Below are 18533 nucleotides of genomic sequence, written 5' to 3' on the forward strand. Positions count from 1 at the left end.
TTCATTTTTTTCTTTCTTTCTTTCTGAAGTTCCTCTCTTTTGAGTAGCAGTGTAGTATGCTGTAAATGCAAAGAAATGAACAGATCTTGTAGGTTGACAATGCAGACAAAGGCTCCGGCCTGTCCTGCTGTTCTTCTTTAAAACACGAACACTAGGCTGTGAATAGGAGAGAGACATTTCAATACCAGTGCAGTGTTGAGAGAGAGAGGCAGGGTCCAGGCACAAACAAGTTCACCAAGCTATTAAACAACCTGAGCTGGCAATTAAAACTTGCCTGTCTAATAAGATGCTGTAGATTTGTCTGTAGACTCGGTGATTAGTACATGAATTTGGTTGCAGATAAGTGTCTTTAGTCCTCTGTGTTTTAGGTGTTGCTTTGGTTTTCACACACACACACTCTCAATCACACATATGACATAAACGAGTATCATACACAGGGTGGAGACCAGAGTTTCCCACATGTGGTTAAGCCAACAGATGTCTTGTGTACTATACTTTTAGCTACAACTGCTGATGGAAACCAAATATCTTCTGACTTCATGAAGTTTCACACTATTGCACATTTAACTAGCATCATCATTGTTATTGTATTACACTTTTCAGTTAAAGCATGTTTGAAAATAACATGAATTAGGCTGATTTAGTAATACTCCACTTACCAACCACAAATGCTTTATAATCCTTAACAAAAAGGTTTACAAACATTACACAACCTGAGCTGGCAATTAAAACTTGGCTCTCTAATAAGGAACCGTTGCATGGTTCCTTAATGAGACATACTAAGACCTGAGACCTGCTTGTTAAAAATGTTTTACACAGACAGGCTATAAAACTTTTTTTCAGAGTTAATATATACTACAATCATCTTTGCAAACATTTTTTATAGGTAACTACAACCTAGTGTAATATTCTCCAGACTGTATGTCACTATTCTTTGAGAAAAGTCTGTAGTGTACAAGTTACACTAGTTTAGTTCTTCTTTTTTCTTTTGTTCATTTAGAGCTCATGGGCTTGAGTATTTAGCTTGTCATCATCCTAATCCATATACAGTCATTATATATAACCTAAGCTTTTGTTGGTCAGATGACTTGATTCTTGTTTTTGCTAGATGCATGACTATGAGCTTTAAAATGTCTTTAGTACTAATCAGCATTTTTGTCTTATAATCTTATAGACCGTAACTGATGCTTTCTATCTGTAGTGTCTGTAAAACAGCTGAGGATGTTGTTTTAAACTATAAGCACTTCGAATCAGGCCCAAGAACACCTTACCTGTAATAAATTACTGTAATGCATGTTCTATTTTGCTTTTATTAATCAATGACAAAAACTGTTATCAAAATCCACCGTTTCATCAAAAAATTAATTTATTAACTATTCTTACACCATGCAGTGTAGTCTCTTAACAATAAGCTGTGGAGAAGAAAACTATGGTTTAATAGTCTATAGCTACAAGTAACAGTTTTCTGCCATTGGCTAATAATTTAAATATTAGATGTCATTGAGCTCCTGAAACACAGGTCTGTCTCACTGAAGTCAGCATACAGGAAGATATAACTGTTCTTAATAGAATTTGGGGAAGTGTTTGAAAGTCCAGGAAAAATATTGAGTGTTTAGGAATCATCCAACTGCTGCATCTCATCACATTTGCTTGTCTTGTGTTTGGCTGATTGTTCCTCTGGCATCATGTGTCATTTTTGTTCAGGGAGGTCGTGCACTGTGACGGCTCAGCAGGAATGTCTGTGGTTTCTGTAGTTGGCTTGTAAGATGGACAGTCTGGTGATTGAAGAGCTGAAGCATGCGTTCTCCAGCTCCCGGAGATCAGCTGGCATGGGAGAAGGCTTAATATATTTTTTGAACCTTTTTTAGAGCCATTTTAAGACTTTATCCATGATCCAAACAGTCTTTAGGATGTGTGTGTATAGCAAAAGCTTTGTGTGTGTGTGTGTGTATTAGCTGGACATATGCAGAAAGCTCCTGCTGTTATGACCCTGATCTTTCCAAAGTGCTGCTTAATCACTTTAAGCCCTCGCCCAGAGCCAGATGATTGGCCTGAGGGAGGAATATTAACATAAATGAACATTTGTGTTAAGCCAAACCCATGAAGATGGAATTATTCCGCTGTGATCAGAAGTGAGGTATTTAGCACTGGCTAGGTGGAGGTAATGTGTCCGTACGTAAAACGTATTTATTTATTTTTTATCTGAGTGCCTAACAAACCTTGCTTTGAGGGGTGGAAAAGGTTTAAATGAGTGGATTTAGCTCACAAGTTTGAGAACCTGTTGCAGAGAATAGATCTCTTTCAGCTGAGATTTATACACAGACATGCTGGATGTTTACAACAGGGTTTATGCAAGGGCTTTGGGAGGGTCTGGATATGTATGTTGTGGGAAGTGTTCATGGTCGGACGAGATAGGCACACGCCACACGCCGCTCAGTGCCAGCAGCAGCTCCGGTTTCTCTAATGACAGGCTCCCCAGCTGGATCTTTTGAAATGTTTCAGTTTCCAGCTTAGTCGGCTTTAGCTAATGACCATGTTCAAGGCTGCACTTGTAATCTACAGCTCTCCCTTCTTAAAAAAAAAAACAAAAAACAAGGCAAGACCTCCGTTTCAGAGGTTTCACAGAAGGGGCCTTTATTTTTAGTCACTCAATATGTTTAGACATTTTTGGAGAGTCAACTACAAATCTGAGAGCACAGTTTCAGAAGAGTGAACACTCAGCTTTGATTTCCATCAGTCTTTCATGCAAGCCATAATAATGGCACCCAGATACCTAATTTTACATCCAACATTTCTGTTACATTTGAAGTCGAAAGCTGTATCTACACAGTGCTTTCTCTTGGCCGTTTCTTGGTTCATATTGACTTTGGGTAGCTGAGAAAGACAACAAATATCGTGTATCAGCTTTAAAAGAAAATGCAATACTTTTAGGAAAGAAATGTCAGTGTATTGATTGTAAAATAATCCATCAATAATAAATCAGTTTCCAAGAATGTATCTTGAGAATCACTAAAGAATATTTTTAGAAAAAGGAGAGTTGAGCTGCCACTTTAGCCTCTCATGGAGAGATGTGGTAAAGTAGCAACAGAACTGTCAGCAGGTCCAGACCCTGTTCGTTGTGTGTTTGTTCATTAGTTTGTCTGAGTAAGCTCCTCAGGGAGTAACATGCTTTGAATGTGTGATGCTTAACAGTGACTCATCTACAAGCACAGGAAGTCTGGAACAATACTTTGATGTCAGAGCTCCTAGGTCCCCTCGTGTAGCGCTTTCCTGTTTTCATTCTCAAACACAAGAAGAGTAGAGCTAATGTAAAGTGCTGAACGTCCGTGTTGAATATAAAGAATTCAGATCGAGTCAGTCATGAGTAATTGTGCTATAGGTAAGGAATAAATCATTCTTGTGCTGTTGTTGGCAAATCATAAGCGATGGAGTGGTATGGAGATACTGTTTCCACCATTTGACACCCCCCCCCACGTTATTATAGGTTATAACTCAATGTCTTCAAGATTTTCCAGTGACAAAAAACCTTTTACATTCAATTACACGGAAGAATCCTTCAATAAATGGTTTCTTGGAGAAAACGTCTTCATATCACCAATTACACCTCAATGCAGTTACAAACCCATGTATGTAGAGTGGCAGTTTGCTGTTACTATAGAAACAACCGTATATTATAACAGGTATATGATTGGCAGCTGCCCTGCTGTTAATCAACACTTTCTTAGCAGATTATTGAAGCAGAAAATATATTTTATATATCTACAAAAGTCTATAATGAACATGCATTATTTTTAAACCTGTGCAATATGATGTATCAGTATTGTGATATACTGACGTCATGGTGCACTTTTATTAATATTAAATAACTAAACATTAAAGTTTCTTTTGTACATATTTTTAATGTTTTTTATTCTTTTTGTTTTTTTAGCAAAACAAAATATTTTAAAGCACATTGCGTAAAGTATTTAAAGCTTTTTTCTTTTTTTTTTGCCTAATCGCCCACCCCTGTTTAACCCTAATAAGGAGGTCTAAAAGCACATACTTACATGTGCAAAAATTGTAGCACATCACTAATGTGATTCCACTACAGTGAGGTTACTAGGAAGAACTGCTGAGCTCATGAAGTCTTATAGATTACATAAGAAAGTTGCATGACCGCTAATGCTCACAGAGCTGGTTTGATCTGAGAGCCATTAGCTGCAGTCATCCAGTGTCTGTACAGTGTGTGTGCTGTATTTCAGGAAGATCTCTGCTCTGCGTGATATTGAGAAATGAAAGATGATAAACGGATGAATGTAATGAGGTGGAAATATTTTTGTTTGCTGCTGATTTGTCCCAAGATATAGAGATGATGATTAAGATAAAGTAGATCTGAGGCAATAGGTCACTGCTTAGGCTAAAAGCAAAAGCAAGCCTGTGTCAGGGATGAAGGTCTGACTGGGGTTTAAGTGAAATGGGGTAAAACAGAATAGATGAGGGGAGAAAAAACTAGGCCAAAACCAGAAACCCTCTAATGGCTCCCATATGCATTCGTGGTTGAGGGTTGAGGGTTTGGGAAGGGGAGAGCAATGATCATGCTGCAGTAGATGATCTCTACAGAGCTCAGAGATGGAAGCTGGGCCGTGTGTGGTTAGCATAATGCTGCCACGCCAGCTGTGAGGTCACACGCTAGCTATGCTAGCCACGTCACGAGCAGCAGCATGGTCTGTGATTGGTATCAGTCCTTGGGCAATCTGGTTCTTGTAAATAATTGTCTTGTATCAACAGTTTGACTGGTTGCTAGCTTTGGCCTGACCTGGCATTCCTGAAAAAAAATTCACGCTGGCTTTTTCCCCATCCTGAATTTATTTTGCAAATGAAACATGGTCAGGTATGTTCTCCATGTTTAAAATTAAAACTGTGACAAAAGTGTTATTCCACTGAAGCATGGCACAAAGCGATCTTATAACACAGTGATTTGGCAGTGATAACGGTTTAAAAGAACACATCACCCTTTTTATTTGTTTATAATTGCACTGAATATTGTGGAACATTCTCAATTCCTGTTGCCACTTAAGTCATAGGAATGATTAACAGCTATTCCTTTACCAAAAAATGCATCTTATCAGATGACAGAAACCACAAAACATTCCTCTGTCCTGAAGATGTCTGAAAGGTTAGTTTTCAGCTTTATATATTAATGAGCTGTTAATATAGAAATCATAACATATTGGAACAATTGCATTCATATAAACCTGCACTACTGTCAGAGCTGCCTTTATAAAACATGAATCAACCACCTTCAGGCCAGTCAGAGTCCAGAATTCAACAGCGCTGTGGTACAAGTCATATTAATGTGCTGTCTGAATTCATTCCTCCATTCTTCTGGGAAGGTTTTCCACTAGATTTTGAAACATCGCTGCTAAAATCTGCTCATTAAGCAACAAGAGCATTAGTCAGGTTCAGGCACTGATATTACTTAAGTTTTTCCACTCCAACTTTGACATACCATGGAGCTAACTTTAAACACTGAGGCATCGTCATGCAGGAACATGTTTGGGCCCCTCATCGAGTGAAGAGAAATCTTAAAGCTAAAGCATATAGACATTTGATATAATTAAGCACTTTGTGGCAACAGATTGGGTAAGAACATCACATAGAGGTCATGTTCAGGCTTCTAAATACTTTTGGCCATATCATTTATTGTTGAAGCATGTGAAATCATTATCGATGTTATCAATAGTCAAGCCAGTAGTTTTTCTCTAAATACTGCTTATTTTAGAAGATGGAATAAGACATAGACACTTGTTTATGTCTATAATTGGGAAATGATAAAAACATGGTGAAAGAAATGAACATTATCTGTGCACTTTTAATAAGAAAGACTTTGTAATGACTGTGCTTTGGGAACTTCTAATGAGCGCATGAAGAAGGAATAAAAGTGCATAGCAGCTGGTATCTTTTATATGCTCCTATTTTGTCTGTTGTATATTTTTCCTCATAATTTGTTAGTTTACTTTTTTTTAAATACTCTTTTTTTTTTTTGTTTGTTTGTTTTTGTTAGAGGCTTTTTCAACCTTTGTCCTGTTTTGTTGATTATATCTCTTGCCAAACATCAACTTCCTACAAGAAGAAAAATAAACCATCATGCATCTTGAAACGCGGCTGTACACAAAATAAACAGTAATCTTTACGTCCACAGTGTGGTTCCTCTGCTGAGAGAGTCCATTGGGATCCTGATGCAGCGAACACCACCTGCTCTTGACCACACCCTTCCTGAGTGCTACCAGAGAGTGAGTGCTGCTTTTTTTTTTCACTTCTTCTTAAAAGAAGCAACCATTTTAAGAAAAGGCTGTGAATAGGCTGGCAGGCCTTAAATCCCAGCATGACCAGAACAGCTGCATGCTTCTTTTTCACTGCTGTTCTTTCTGGTTCTGCATAATCGTTAGCTGTGGGTTCTTGTGGTTCTCTCTGCAGGTGCAGCAGCTGCAGGGTGTGTATAACTTGCAGGAGACGCACTTCTGGACACTGTGCACTGACGTCTACATCGGCACGCTGAAACTCCTCGTGGCTCCAGATGCTGATTCCCGATGGATCCTCAGTCAGACGCACAACATTTTCACACAGGTGAGGGAGAATGAGATTATGCTGCTGATGCACAATTCACCTGATCCAACAGCAGTACTGGACTAAAATAAAAAGTAAAATGTACTAATATATATGTACTAATTATATGCTAAGAAAGGTAGTGTGATTTTGTTATGAATTCAGAGGGATGGACAAATGTGATAAAAAGCACTGGAGCTTGATCTAAACAAACAACCAAGTAAATAAATAAATGAAATTTATATCAGTATTTTAAATGACAACAGTGAGGTTATACTATAAAATATAACTAAGTACACAGTTTTTAACACCCGTGTTTGTGTCTCCAGGCAGGAGTAAGGCAGCTGTACGTTCAGATAGATGTGGCGGCCATGTAGGAGACACCTTGATTCAGGAGTCCTGGGACCAAAGCCCTCTGTGCTGCTACGTGAAGCTCATCACCAAACCCAGCCCCTTTTTACCCGTTCTCTTAATTTCTCTGGGTTTCTTAACGTCATCACCCAGTCTGACCAATCTGGAGCGGCCGCAGTACAGTACACTAAAGTACAGTACCGTACACTGACTCCAGGTTTTTACAGGGTTTGGTTTTTCCAGGAAAACCAAACAACGTGAAGACTACAATTGGGCCTCCGGTCAACAACTGTCCATGTTCCTAACTGTTTTGGGGTTTGTTTGTTTTTTTATATCCCTCAAAGACTTTAGTCAGTGTCTTCTCCTCATCAGAATGAGGTTTTAATTTTGTTTAAGAAGGAAAAAATCTCTAACAGTATGTGAAGTGAATCATCGCTAGTATTTTCTCAGTGGTCTGATGTCTTTGCAGCAGCAGATATCGGTCACCTCGTGTTGTCCCGCACTTCAATTCAGCATCATGCTTTAATATCTTAAGTGCCTTCCCCTCCCGTGGATATCTCGGACAATCTCCTGCACATCTCCTTCACCAAACATCTGGAAAATCATTCCTTTGTCTTTTGTTTTTTACTGCATGGTGTTCTGATTGATTTTCTGATTATTTCTCAGATCTCTGCTTATGTAAAACTGGACGAAACACCAGCTTTATTCAGCCATACGTGGATCTGTTGAGCCACTTAAATGTGAGAAGTCCATAATTTAACTGCCCATAGGATTTTTTTTAAAAGAAACACTTCTGTGCCACAGGCCAGTACATTTGTGCAATTCAATAAATTATATTGCCATCTGATTTGTACTTTTTTTTGCATTTGTTGGAATAAAATCCTGACTATTCATACAGTTACACATGTATTACTGAGTTAGCTAGATCTTCTTTCATCTCTGAAGAAGTGTGTACACTGTTGGTCATCGGAATAAGCAGCTGACTTGTTTAAAGATAAACTTTAAACTTAAAGGAATGAACTCTGTACAAACCTTTAGTTTGTCCTGATCAATAGTTCGCTTATATTTTAGGAGTGGACAGAATTCCCTCTGGATCAAGTTAAACTGGGTTTAAAAATCAGATCACACTTTTAATTTCTGTCTTCTGAAGTTACAGAAATGCTCCAAGAAAATGGAAGCATATGATACAGTGATCAGAATTCAATCTGGCTAAATGGAGTGTAAATGTATGCAGTGAGGTGGCACGGTGGCTTAGTGGTTAGTTCACCTCACACCTCCTGGGTTCGAGTCTCGCACTCACATGCTCACTGTGTGTGTGAAGTTCACATGTTCTCCCCGTGCTTGGTGGGTTTCCTCCCACAGTCCCAAAGACATGCTTCTAGGCTGAGTGAATGAGTGTGTGTGTGTGTGCCCTGTGATGGGTTGGCACTATTTCTTGGGGGCGTATTCTGCCTTGATGCCCGAAGACACCTGAGATAGGCACAGGCTCCCCCTGACCCGAGTATAGATCAGATAAGCAGTACAGACAATGAAATAAAAATGTATGCAGTGAATATTTCATCTGCAATCCAGGTACAAAAGGGGTGAAGACGTCTAACAAGAAAAACCTCACAACCTTTACATTTACAGCAACATAAAGCAGAGGTATGTTTTTTTTTTTTTTTTGTCCTTTAAGCTTCATATCCCTCCCTCACACACGGCAGTAAAAAAAAAAAAAGCTTGCTTATGCAACTTTGCACTGCATCCCGGTGCACCATGTTATTTTTAGTGGTGTATAAAACACATTACAACAGAAAAAAATTGTTCCGGAAATCAAATTTAATAAAACATTTTGGTACAGAGAGACACGTGAGGCTCACGTCCTGAAACCGGAGCTGAGACGTGTTGGATTGAGATTTCTGGAAACCCAGCAGCAATAAAATGCACATTTTACTGTCCCATGACGACCAAAGTGTGCACTATTTTGACTTACAGAAGTACGTCACAATTTCACAAGCATTCAGTTGTCCCGGATGAAACCTTTTTTTTCTTTTCTCTGTGACCTTTTTACCATTTCCACCTCTGTAATTCACTCAGACGCTGCACAGGAAACCTTAATTAACTCAAAAGCACCATTCTGCAATGCAACTTGCATGGATCTTTTTTGAGCTACACCAAATAAATTCATAATTCATGTGGTTTCCTTGAAGCTCCAGACATGAGACAGCATGAGGGTTAAAAGTTCTGCATGAGTTCTCAGGAAATGTAGGTGGAGCTGTCAGTCATCTTCAGGCTGCTGAGACCCTCTAGGTTGCTGAAGAGCCTCAGCATGTCCACCTCGAGTGGGTGCAGGTGGCCCGTGATGATCATGGAGTGGAGCGGTGCTCCTAAATCACACACTGCCATCTCACGCAGGGATCCGGCTCGAATTGCCTGGTCATCGGCCCCCACCCGTGCCAGTCCCACACACACTGTGTCCTCGGTGATGGCTGCAGCGACACACAAACCCAGTAATCTCATCAAACACTTTCAATCAAACCTAATCCAATTTTCATGCGACTCTGGACAGATCATTCACTGTGACAGATGGTCCAGCCGTCAGTCTATTACTGTGTATTAAAGCAATGAGTCTCAGTCCCTGATAAAGAGCGTCAGATGAAGGGGCATTCGAGTAAAACTAGACAATACATATTGAAATACAGAACTGAAAATGAATCAGGATACAATATACAAGGCTCATTAAGTACATTCACTAAATATAATATTCAAATCATTTATACCATGGCATTAATACAGTTTTAATATCTGACTGAGTAGATGGTGTTGATTAATTTTCAGAGAGACAGGGCTTTTTATAGGAATTATCTTCACTCTGGAATGTTCCACAACATTTAACTACCAATGGATAAAATGTAGGAGGTCATTCTTTAATAGTTTAAGTGCTTTTTTCAGCTGCTCCCTGTTTGGGGTCGCCAGAGTGGATCATTTGGTCCGCATGTTTTCATTTGGCACAGGTTTTTTTTTTTTTTTACACCGGATGCCCTTCCTGTTACAACCCTCCCATTTTTTGGGACCGGTACTGAGAGTTCAGTGGCTTCAGTGGCTGGGTTAATGCCCTGCCCTGGACTCGAACCCGGGCTGTGACAATGAGAGCGCGGGATCCTGCTGGCTTTTTAGGATGTCGTCCTTTAATAAACTAAAAAAATATGATCATATGGAATTTGCTGTGGTGTATGCGGAATAAAAATGTGATATCTCCCACGTTGTCCTTGATTGTTTTGTTCTTCTACTGCAGCAACTTGCCAATAAGCATAATTTTTAAAAAGATTAACACGTCATACTTTTTATTCATTTATAGTTAAAAGGTAGTTCAAGACTTGCTATAAAGGATCTACTTGGAACTTGGTTAATGTTGTGGAAAGTCTGTGAAACAGGTTATGTTATAGTAGCTATAAACAGCTATTCCCTCATCCCTCTCAATGTCTCTCTCGGAGTTAGGAGACTCCTTCCATAAACGTTAAACAAACATCTCCTTACAGAAAATGTCACCATATCAACAATTCTATGCTGAGAAAATCTGCTGTGAGCATCTGCTGTTAAAGTTCAAATATAAACTTGTGAAATGAATCAACCAGAATCCAGCATTAAACAGTGAAGCGGTATAACAATGTAGGCCTGTTGTGCAAAATTAGCTAACCTATGTGTAAATAAACTTGCTAGTTATCAAGCAACAGTAATGCATGTGCAGGGAAGCAAACACATTTTCTTCCTCACCTGGTTCTTCTCCTCGTTCTCGGCGGTTCTGCACCACCTCCAGCAGCTGCTCGGCTGCCTGAGCCACCGACATGAACCTGGGCGGCTCAAAGACCTTACGACCCCTTTAAAGAAGGGAGTAAGAAGAGAGAGCGGGTCAGAGCAAGAGAGAGACAAAGAACTCTAATGGACTTGTAGTACTTATGGCACTTGTTCCTAAGAGAGACATATTGACTGTAAGGACTGAGAGCTGATTAGACGATACTAACCCTCGACTTAATGCATCACTTCATATTAACTTAATACAGGAAACAAACGCTAAATGTTTTTTCCTTCCTTTCTGTAGAATGAAGGCCAGAAACCTCATTCGACAAGCATGCTCGCTCTGACCAGAAACCCAGAGACCATGTGTTTATTCCATTTCCGAGTAACAATCCAACTAAACCAGTCAATCTGGGAGAAATTAGGGTCTTTTCCTTTTTCCACTCAGTTTGAGGAACAGTGGTCTCGAGGACTTCGACTCTTTCCAGTGCACGCAGTGGAACGTGTGAGTCCACCTGGGGTCATGTGAAACGAGAGATGAAATTATAACGTGCACCGAAGCGTGGAAGACACGAACGACCTGTCTGGAAGGCGAGACGTCGCTCACACGTGCGTTAGGAAAGTGTTGGCCGTAAATCTGAATTTTTCACGTGCTTGAATGTGAAAGTAATGAGGGTTTCTTTTTTTTTGGTGGCCGATAATGATATATCAAGAATCCAAGTCAAATAAAAATGCCTATGTTTTTCCCTCTGTTGTCAGCTCGCTGGGTCACGTCCAGCTGCGGGTAGAAACGTATGCGAAGAGAACTTCAGTAATAAACCACAGACTCCTCTGACAAAGTGCTACAGAGCAGACAGAAATCAGAGCGGACACGAGAAGCGCTTACCTCATGAGGTTCTCCATGGACTGCTCCTTCACTTTAATATCTGTGTAACAGAGACAATATAAAATGGACAAGTCCAAGTTTAAACTTTTCTTGAAACAACATTTTTCCGACACAGTATTTCTTGTATCTAGGGAATAAAATCAAGGTCAAAACCTTCATATTTTCAGTGGATAAAGACAAAGTGAGGTGTTCTCATACCAGGGATTGACTGGAACACTGTTTCTGTCAGCAACATTTTCCACATTCTTTTTATTACATGGAGAATCGAACATTTTTTTTTTTTTTGCTTCCAGTGCGAACATATTTTGTGATGAACTGTGAAGGGAGATCCAGTTTTACAGTTAGCCTGGATGCTAGGAGGAGTCACACACATTTTGCGCAAATCTTCATAAAACTAGGGCTAGAGAAGTTTTCTTTAACTGTTTAAAAAAGCGTTCTTTAATAAATATCAGAATTCCTGGCGGATCGCTGAGGTATAAGAGGAATAGAACACTTTAGGATGTGCTGCTATAGGAATATTAACCCACTTTGGGGTGCTAACTGAAACTGCACCTCATCACTCCACCCTGGAACTGGTTCTTTTCTTATAACTTTAAAACAAGGAATCTGTTACTCTGTACTTATGTGATTATTAATAGCAATGCATGTTACAATAATTACAGATATTTACATTATTATAATAAACCTGTGCAATTATAAAAAAGTGAATATTTTGAGGCCCTTCCCCTACAAAGAGGAAACTGTTACAGTGACTGACACACACACACACACGTTCATTTTGCCTCAATGTTTACAATCAGATTGTTTATGCTAATGTGGAGTAATCGGTGTCAGGTTGATAAATAATCTATGGCTTGTTAGTATGTGTAATGATGGATAGACTAATCAGTCTGCGATGTTGTGTGTGAAAGAGAGAGAGAGAGAGAGAGAGAGAGAGAGAGATTGTGTTGAAGGTGGAAGGTGAAGTGAATAATACCAGTCTTTGTCTGCTGTTGAATAATGTGGTTAATAACACAGATCACATTCACTCTCTTGTCCTGCTGATCTGATCCACACCTGAGCCCTCGACCCCCTCTAGCAGTCACAGAGGGCGGAGCCACCTGTCACCGAGACCCCGCCTCCTCTGGGGATTTGCTCCCTTAATGGGGTGGAGTTAAATCTCCAATGCATGTTGATAAACCTAAATAATCATTTCTCCATGCAGACCATCTGCTGTGTGTATGTACACACACACACACTTGGCGTTCAGATACATTCACCTCTTTTGTGTGTGCGTGTGTGTGTGTATTAAGCTGATTTAACATGCACTCCAGGGAAAATATATAAAGGATATAAAGGAAGGATATAAAAGGAACTGTGTGATGTGGGGGAAGGGGCGGAGTCAAGCCCCTCTGGGATGTGTCTGGCCTTGACATTTTCATTGCTGTTTCTTTGTCGGTCATGTTCATGTGTTCATACTGCCAGTGATTTCATGCCTTATGCTGCCCCTGTCCTGAGTTACTAGCAGTTGCCATGGCTTCGTTGATTGACCCTGCATAATTTAATATGGCCACACGATCAGCACTGCAGGCTACACAACCTAGTGGATGTCCTCTGCGTAAAAACAAAAACTCAGAAACGGAACACACACATGTGAATACTACATTTTCTCTTTGCTCCACTAGTGTCACAAACAGCCAAAAACAAAGTAATTTGCAGTTTGTAGCAAATACACAGGAGCTGTTTGGGTTTGACCTTTTATCCGGTCATATACAACCTCTCATTAAATGTGTACAGAGACGTTCTGAAGAGAAATCAAGAGAAGGAAAGAAGGAAGTAGTGTACATAGTGTAGGGAGCTAGTATAGTTAGCTTGCTTTGTTAATCCAGCCTGAGGTCAAAGCTAGTCCCAAGCTGAGAATGTAACATGAATGAATGAAAGTAGTTCTGTAGCTTTAGAAGATATTATTCCTACTGCTTCTCATGGGAAATGCCCTGCTTGTTGACTACTATTGTGAAGTTTGGGTTAGTTTTATATGCAGCCTGTCAGCCTGCTTACCCAGAAGGCAAAGCGTGTGCATGCCCATGTCTCTGTTCCTCTTGATCTTATCGTAGAAGCTCTCCGGTTTCCAGCTGTCTGTCCAGAACACGATAGACACCGTCTCACCAAAATTGTACAACTGGCAACAGACAGACAAACACAGAGACAGACAGACAGACAGACAGACAAATGAATGGATGATATGAAATGTATATAATCAGTGAAAAATTAATTACTTCCAAATTCCTCTGTAAATAATCACATACTGACCTGTATAACAAAACTAACTGCCCAAAACAGGGCTCAGATTAAAAACTGATGCACTTCTCCAGTTAAAAAATGTTTAGATTCTGATATCAGCTGCTGCTACATGATTTTAAATGTGTGTTTATCGAGCTGATTTCTGCATTCCAGGACTAGGCAAGGTGCTTCCTGTTACTCAGTGTGTATCGCATCAGAGCCAGCCTGTGTCTAGTCTGTGTGTGTGTGTGTGTGTGTAGTTGATGGTTTACCTCTATACAGCTGACACAACAAAAATGCACACTGTTGCTGATCTTATTGATCTGCTCAGTCCTGTGATGGCTCACACATGCACTAAAAGCACTCATGCACTAAAAGCACTCATATATCATAACAAATGTTTATGTACGTCCAATCATATCAGCACAATAAAATCAGTGCATTTCTCATTTAAGTTAATGTCAAATGGATAGATGGATTGGATAAACAGAAACACACTTTAAAGCATCTCTGGTTACAATTAATTCAAACCCAAACCAATGGTGTGTTATTTTTTTTTTTTTCTACACATGCTTTTGTTATCGCTGCTCATGTCTAAGCGAGCAGAGGAGTGTAAATGCACACTGCTGATCCAGGATGAGTTTATGCTACTAAAAGTCTTTTGTATGATAGTATTAATAAATCACAGGACTGACCCCAGATCAGCAGTGTGTGAGAACAGCTGGGGTCTCGGGGAGCACAATAACGCTCGGACAGCTCTATAAACACAGCAGTGTTATTGATGGCTTCAGCCCGAGTACCGGGACGCTACACTCACAAAGCTGTCCATATGATTTCATTCAGCAACGTAAATCTGGACAGCTAAACGGCCAAAACACGGAGATGCACATCAGCTGTAGTTCCTGAAGAATTTAGAAAAACAGAAGGTCTACCTGCAGCCCACAGCAGCCCACTGCGTTCAGGATGGAGGCATTATGGATGACTCTGTACTTTATCCCAGCATTCACTGCTCTCAGGACCAGGTCACTGTGGGTTGTGGCGCTAAAACAAACCAAAAAATATTCTAATGGATTACTGACTAAGAAAACACACAGAAGACACAAAAATGAAAAACGGTTATGGCACACGAGCACAAACCAACATTTTCCTGCTTATAAGTGCAATATTTACAGATCAGCATCAGCCCAAGAAATGTCAAGCGTCTGCTTTAGAAATATGTCATTAAACATCATTAAATACAAATATTCTCCAGAAACGGAAAATAAACAGTGAGGCTCCCTGCTTCAGGCCTCAAGCGGTTTCAGGGCAGGAAAGAAAAATGCAAAGAGGAGCACAGAGCATGTCTACAATAAAAACCCTATATCACAAATCCTTCACCACGTATTACTATGCGGTCAAAGCATGCGCAAAATGAACACTGACCAATCAGGGCCCCTGAGAGGAGCAAAGAAAAAGTGTTCACGCTATAGGGTGGAGATTGTGAGTTCTCTGTGGATGAAGAGGTGTATTCTCTCTCCCCCGTCCATCATAGTGACTGTGTATGTAGCGCTTTCCTCTGAGGATGTTACGCTGCTCTGTGACCGACACCAGATTGTCGCTACTACACAGGAATGCAGGCTGAATTAGATTAGAGACATTCACTGAATTGAACTCTTTAGTGTGTCTAGTTAGTCATCTTGACTGTAGCGTGCAAAAATATGCTTAACTTTATTTGAAATCACTGCTCTGCTGCAGAAGGCCTCTTTGATTAAAATGACAGCTTGCCAGTAGCACAGCTCAGGACTAAAAACTCAACAGCGCTGATGTATAAATGTGTTTCACATTTATAGAAACCAACTTTATTAATCCCCTGGAGGAAATTTGGTCACAACAGCCACAACACAAGAGCAACAAGGCACACAAATAAAATTCCACAAATAAAAAAGCATGAGACTGAGGTTTCTACACAGATCTGTATGAAAAATCGTACTGTATATTGGACATGTGTGATGAGCAGCTATGTAGAGTAGTCATAATAAAACATAAACATGTCCATCATCTCCAGTGTCTGCATAGTTTACCAGCCTCATTTCTGACTCATAAAGTCAAACAGCAATGAGCGAGAGTTCTTAATTCTTATAGCTTTCTATATTGCAGTGATGCTGCAGTTATCTACTGGAGAACTAAGGCAGCTTGAAACAACGCGACTTCTAGATTTATATTAATAACCCGAAAAGTGTGTGATAAAAGTAAGAGTTGCAGCTAATAGGTATTACTGAGCAGTTCAGTATGTATGGTTCTGAAAATGTTGTAAACGGTTATAGTAAAGTCAAGTATGCATTGGTCTGAATGATTTTTTTTTTTTTTTACCCAAATGGATCTCCCACCACCAGAAAGGCCACATCACTGGCATCAGCACCCTTGAGGATCTCATCTGCCTCCTGCTCCACCATGTCTCTGTCAGCCAAAATCAGCTCTCGCCCATAATACTCCTCCTGCACACACACACAAACACACAGCAATGATGAATTTGTATAACAATAAGCTTAATTGTCAGCATTTTTACTTAATGGCGTTGTTGCTTTTTTTTTATTTTTTTTATTTATTTATTTATTTTTTATTTAAAAATGCTGTTTTCGTGGCAATTTCAGAATAGAAAAAAAAACATTGAGTAAGCAACGGTTCTGTGATGGTTCTGAAAACTGTCAGAGAAAAATGGCCAGACTGCTCAAGCTGCCAATAAAAATATAGTAATAGAATCATTTGTTATAACTGTAGGGAGAAGAACAGCATAGATTTCACATGAATATGGAAATTGCAACATTATAAATAATCTACATGAATGGCTTAGAATTAGCTTTCAAGTTAACTTTTTGTAAAAGTACAATACACAGATCAGGCATAACATTATAACCATCTGCCTAATATTGTGTTGGTCCCCCTTTTGCAGCCCTGACCCGACACAGCATGGACTCCACTAGATCCCTGAAGGTGTGCTGTGGTATCTGGCACCAAGATGTTAGCAGCAGATCATTTAAGTCCTGTAAGTTGCGAGATATGAGCCACACCTTGCAACTTACAGGACTTAACTGATACTTTTGATAGATACTGACCACTGCAGACCGGGAACACCCCGCAAGAGCTGTAGTGTTGGAGATGCTCTGATCCAGTCATCTAGCCATCACAATTTGGCCCTTGTCAAACTCGCTCAAATCCTTACGCTTGTCCATTTTACCCATCCTGCTTCTAACATCAACTTTGAGAACAAAATGTTCACTTGTTGCCTAATATATCCCACCCACTAACAGGTGCCATGATGAGATAATCAGTGTTAATCACTTCACCTGTCAGTGATCATAATGTTATGCCTGATCAGTGTATATGCAGCTTTCAAGATAAAAAGACACACAAAAGGTACAAAGGGCAACAGGAAAAAGTGTAGTTTAAAACATTTTGATTCAGTTAATCTGTTTATTTACAGCTCTTTCAGAGTTAAAAGTGGGTGTGTTATGAGATACAGTGTGTCATTTCAGGACTAGGAAGGACCTCATCTAACAATGTATTGTATACAATTGTTTTTACAGAATATCTGATTTGTTATTTTAGTTATTCTGAAGAGATTTTAAGGGGGGAAACCTTACAGAGCTGCGAAAATCATTTAAGATAGCATGTTATGGGTTTCTTGTACCTGGAGTCTTCTGCCTCCCTATGTGCACAACTCTGTACACGTCATTATACTGATGTTATATTGAGATTAGATGTTTTTAAAAAACAAACAAAAAGTCATGATGTTTCTTTCCCATTTCCATACCAGTGCTTCCTTCCCCACAGTCAGTATGGACGTGTAGGCTTCCAGATAAACACGGCTGCATCGCTTGATTATTTCCAATCCTTTTACCGTGATGTCTTTAGCATCACCCAGACCGAGACCGATGAAATAAAACATTGCTGAAGTATGTGTCAGGTTTATAATTTCAATTCTGCTCACACTAAATTCCCTTTACTAACACACAGGTTTAAACAGGAACCGCTACACCTTCTCACATGTTCCTCTGCTGGAGCTGACATCCGACTTGTACGGTGGCCGAGAAGTGCGAAACAAAATATCGTATCAGAAAATAACAAATGCAAAAACAAAATAAAAATTCCGAAAACAAAAATAACAAACCCGAAAGCAAAATAACAACCATAAAACAAAATAACTAATCCGAAAACATAATAATAAATTAAAAAAAAACAGCGACAATTCAGACAAACCGGAAAAGAGAGGTATGGTTAGCGAATGGAATTCTTACCGCTGATTGGAGGAAACATCTGTCACTCAAGATGTACAGCAGGCTGCAGCAGTACAGCAAAGTGGCACGTGTATGAACGCAGCTCTACTCTTATAGTTTTCCTTACATCGTTTAGTCTGGAATAGTTTGGTCTTCCAAACATGTGTTCTTTAGGTGTGTTTTTTAGAGATCGCAAACTAATCTTTATCCCATGATACGCTATCAGTATGTCCAAAATCATTTCATATGAATGTCCTTCCTCAAAGTAGCCTTGAATGAATTCCATTTTCTCCATGCTTGCCATTGGAAATGGCAGACCTCCACACAAGTACAAGAAATAAAGTTAGATAGACAAATTCCTAGGTCTTGTATATCTTGAGTGACAGATGTCTCGTCCTTTTCTGGTTTGTCTGAATTGTTGTTTT

At 39.6% G+C, this 18533-nt stretch overlaps 2 protein-coding genes across 2 annotated transcripts in view; one reads left to right on the forward strand and one right to left on the reverse strand.

The window, feature by feature from the left end:
• slc30a7 (solute carrier family 30 member 7) overlaps positions 1 to 7783 on the forward strand; it is a 20698-nt gene extending 12915 nt beyond the window's left edge. Inside the window, exons 9-11 of the mRNA XM_058400952.1 lie at positions 6182 to 6272; positions 6457 to 6606; positions 6915 to 7783. Coding sequence (XP_058256935.1) covers positions 6182 to 6272; positions 6457 to 6606; positions 6915 to 6962 — 289 coding nt within the window. The 3' untranslated portion in view covers positions 6963 to 7783. The remainder of the gene's footprint in view (positions 1 to 6181; positions 6273 to 6456; positions 6607 to 6914) is intronic.
• A 961-nt stretch (positions 7784 to 8744) lies between these two features.
• Positions 8745 to 17907, reverse strand: dph5 (diphthamide biosynthesis 5). The gene is made up of 7 exons (XM_058400953.1): positions 17646 to 17907; positions 16205 to 16329; positions 14788 to 14896; positions 13634 to 13754; positions 11597 to 11636; positions 10690 to 10793; positions 8745 to 9404 (listed from the first exon to the last, which is right to left on the reverse strand). The coding sequence occupies exons 1-7, from the start codon at positions 17778 to 17780 to the stop codon at positions 9172 to 9174; spliced, it is 867 nt and encodes a 288-aa protein (XP_058256936.1). The 5' UTR covers positions 17781 to 17907; the 3' UTR covers positions 8745 to 9171.
• Positions 17908 to 18533: the final 626 nt, after the last annotated feature.

This window comes from Hemibagrus wyckioides, linkage group LG10, assembly GCF_019097595.1.
Source record: "Hemibagrus wyckioides isolate EC202008001 linkage group LG10, SWU_Hwy_1.0, whole genome shotgun sequence".
NCBI classification, from domain to species: Eukaryota; Metazoa; Chordata; class Actinopteri; order Siluriformes; family Bagridae; genus Hemibagrus; species Hemibagrus wyckioides.

Bases quoted from the DNA above. Each gene is read 5' to 3' on its own strand.
- dph5 (XM_058400953.1), bottom strand. From the start codon at position 17,780: ATGTTTTATTTCATCGGTCTCGGTCTGGGTGATGCTAAAGACATCACG. The intron at 13,755-14,787 runs GTAGACCTTCTG...GTCTGTTGCCAG, and splicing joins TGGGCTGCTGTGGGCTGCAG to TTGTACAATTTTGGTGAGAC. The intron at 10,794-11,596 runs GTAAGCGCTTCT...CCTTCTTTAAAG, and splicing joins TCCATGGAGAACCTCATGAG to GGGTCGTAAGGTCTTTGAGC.